The sequence below is a fragment of the Bidens hawaiensis genome, unplaced genomic scaffold (genome assembly GCF_021521415.1).
Source record: "Bidens hawaiensis isolate Kalapana, Puna unplaced genomic scaffold, B.hawaiensis_p1.1 tig00004478_1, whole genome shotgun sequence".
Lineage (NCBI taxonomy): Eukaryota > Viridiplantae > Streptophyta > Magnoliopsida > Asterales > Asteraceae > Bidens > Bidens hawaiensis.
Genome location: NW_027491271.1, coordinates 800708 through 802646, shown reverse-complemented (window position 1 = coordinate 802646; position 1939 = coordinate 800708). Strand labels below are relative to the sequence as shown.

General features: G+C 40.8%; 1 protein-coding gene across 1 annotated transcript; it reads left to right on the top strand.

Annotated features, from left to right (window-relative positions):
* Positions 1–893: 893 nt before the first annotated feature.
* On the top strand, positions 894–1331 carry LOC143626737 (uncharacterized). Its single transcript, XM_077096725.1, has one exon. It carries the CDS (start codon positions 894–896, stop codon positions 1329–1331), a length of 438 nt encoding a protein of 145 aa, XP_076952840.1.
* The last annotated feature ends 608 nt before the right edge of the window (positions 1332–1939 follow it).

The window sequence follows — 1939 nt, the reverse complement described above, 5'->3', positions numbered from 1 at the left end:
ATTATCATACAACTTTGAGAATTTTTCTTCTGGTCATCCAACTTTTCTTAAAGTGGTATTTATTATTAATATTAAATAAATGTATACATATATTATATATAGAGATGTGTTTGTGTGTGTGATTAGGGATGGATAAGAATAGTCCACTAATGTTAATGTTGATATGGTCAATTATTTGAAGCTTGAAAGAGAAATTGAAGACCAAAATCTAGTCAACGAAAATAACTTGTGACGGGTGATAAAGAGGTTAAACTAGTAGTAGTGGGTGTCTTTTTAAAAACACAACTCTCCTTTCGTTTTCTCTTTAAATGGTTCTTTCTCTTTCTTTAGTTTAACAATAGTCTGCACGTGGTTTTCTCTTCTATAAAATAGGCCTATGATATGACCATCACGTGAGCATGACAACAACGTAATAAAGAATATGCCAAACTTTAGGATGAATCTTTTTTTTTTTTAATATGGAACCCATAGATTGGATGGATATCTAGATAAAGTTCATTTTTAAATATTTCATTGATTTGGAAGGTGTATGGTGTACCACTCGGACCCGGATTCGGGCCTAGTCCGGCTTGATGAATTTGACCCATTTGTGAATGGGTCGGCTGGTTTAGACTTTGGGCTAGTAGGACGATTGGGAAAACATCGTCTGTTGATTCGGGCTTCCTCACACCATTGTAAGTGATAACGGGAAGCAGTTCGCCGGGGGAGTCTTTCGGGAATGGTGTGAGCAATTACAGATCAAACAAGCTTTCACGCTGGTGGCACACCCTCAGACGAATGGGCAAGTGGAAAGAGCGAATCGAAGCATAGTCGAAGGCATTACCAGCCGTCTGGGAAGGGGACGAAGCTCATGGGTAGAGGAACTACCACATGTCTTGTGGGCTCACAGGACCATGCCCAAAGTCAGCTATGGGGAGACGCCTTTCATTCTAACCTACGGGACCGAGGCGATGATACCCGTGGAGATAAACGTTCCCACTGACCGGATGAGGTTAACCGGGGAAGAGAACGAAGATGATCTCAGGTTGAACCTGAATTTCACCGAGGAGAGGAGAGAAGCGGCAGCCCGACGAGAAGTTGAGTATAAGAAAGCGATGGAGAAATATTACAACTCAAGGGTAAGAGAGGTCAAATTCAAGGTTGGAGATTTGGTACTATGGGAGAATGAAACAGGTAGGCAACAAGGCCAAGGAAAACTGGGACCTCGATGGGAGGGCCCTTACCAAGTCATTTGGGCCGGAGACAAGGGAGCTTATAAGATGGCGTACCATACGGGGGAGGAAGTGCCCCGTACATGGAACGCAATGCAACTAAGGAAATATTACGCCTGAACCCCTCCCAAGAGGAAAACAAAAGGGCAACACGTGAGGGGCGATCTTTTGATATTTTGTAACAACTAGTCGTGTGTTCCCTAGAAGGACCTCTATGACTCATAATCACCTCTCCGAGAGAAAGCCTATATAACGGGTGTGATATTCGTCAATTTCAGGTCACTTTTGTATTTGTTTTATTATGTAAACCCGACCCGTTTTGTAAACCGAAGCTTATGATATAATCAAAATGATGGATTTTATCTATACATACTATTAAAGCAAGGAGCAATTTCCACATGTCACCATTCTAGGGTGTCCACATAGGATGCCACCTCATTGTCATGTCAACCATTACCATTCTTAAGCATGCCAACTCAGCAACTAACCTATATCTAACCCATTAACCCATTTAAGCTTATTTTCTCGCGGGTCTTGGATATCCATTTAACCCATTAACCCATTCCTTTCATAATTATGCCAACTCATCATCTAACATATATTTAAACAATAACATTTCTTAATTTTTCACCATAATCATGTTTTTCTATCTTTCTCTAATAATAACCGGACAATCTTTCATCCTCTCCCATATTCCGGCCACTCCATATCTATATCTTTATTAATCG

Bases quoted from the DNA above. Each gene is read 5' to 3' on its own strand.
- LOC143626737 (XM_077096725.1), top strand. From the start codon at position 894: ATGCCCAAAGTCAGCTATGGGGAGACGCCTTTCATTCTAACCTACGGG.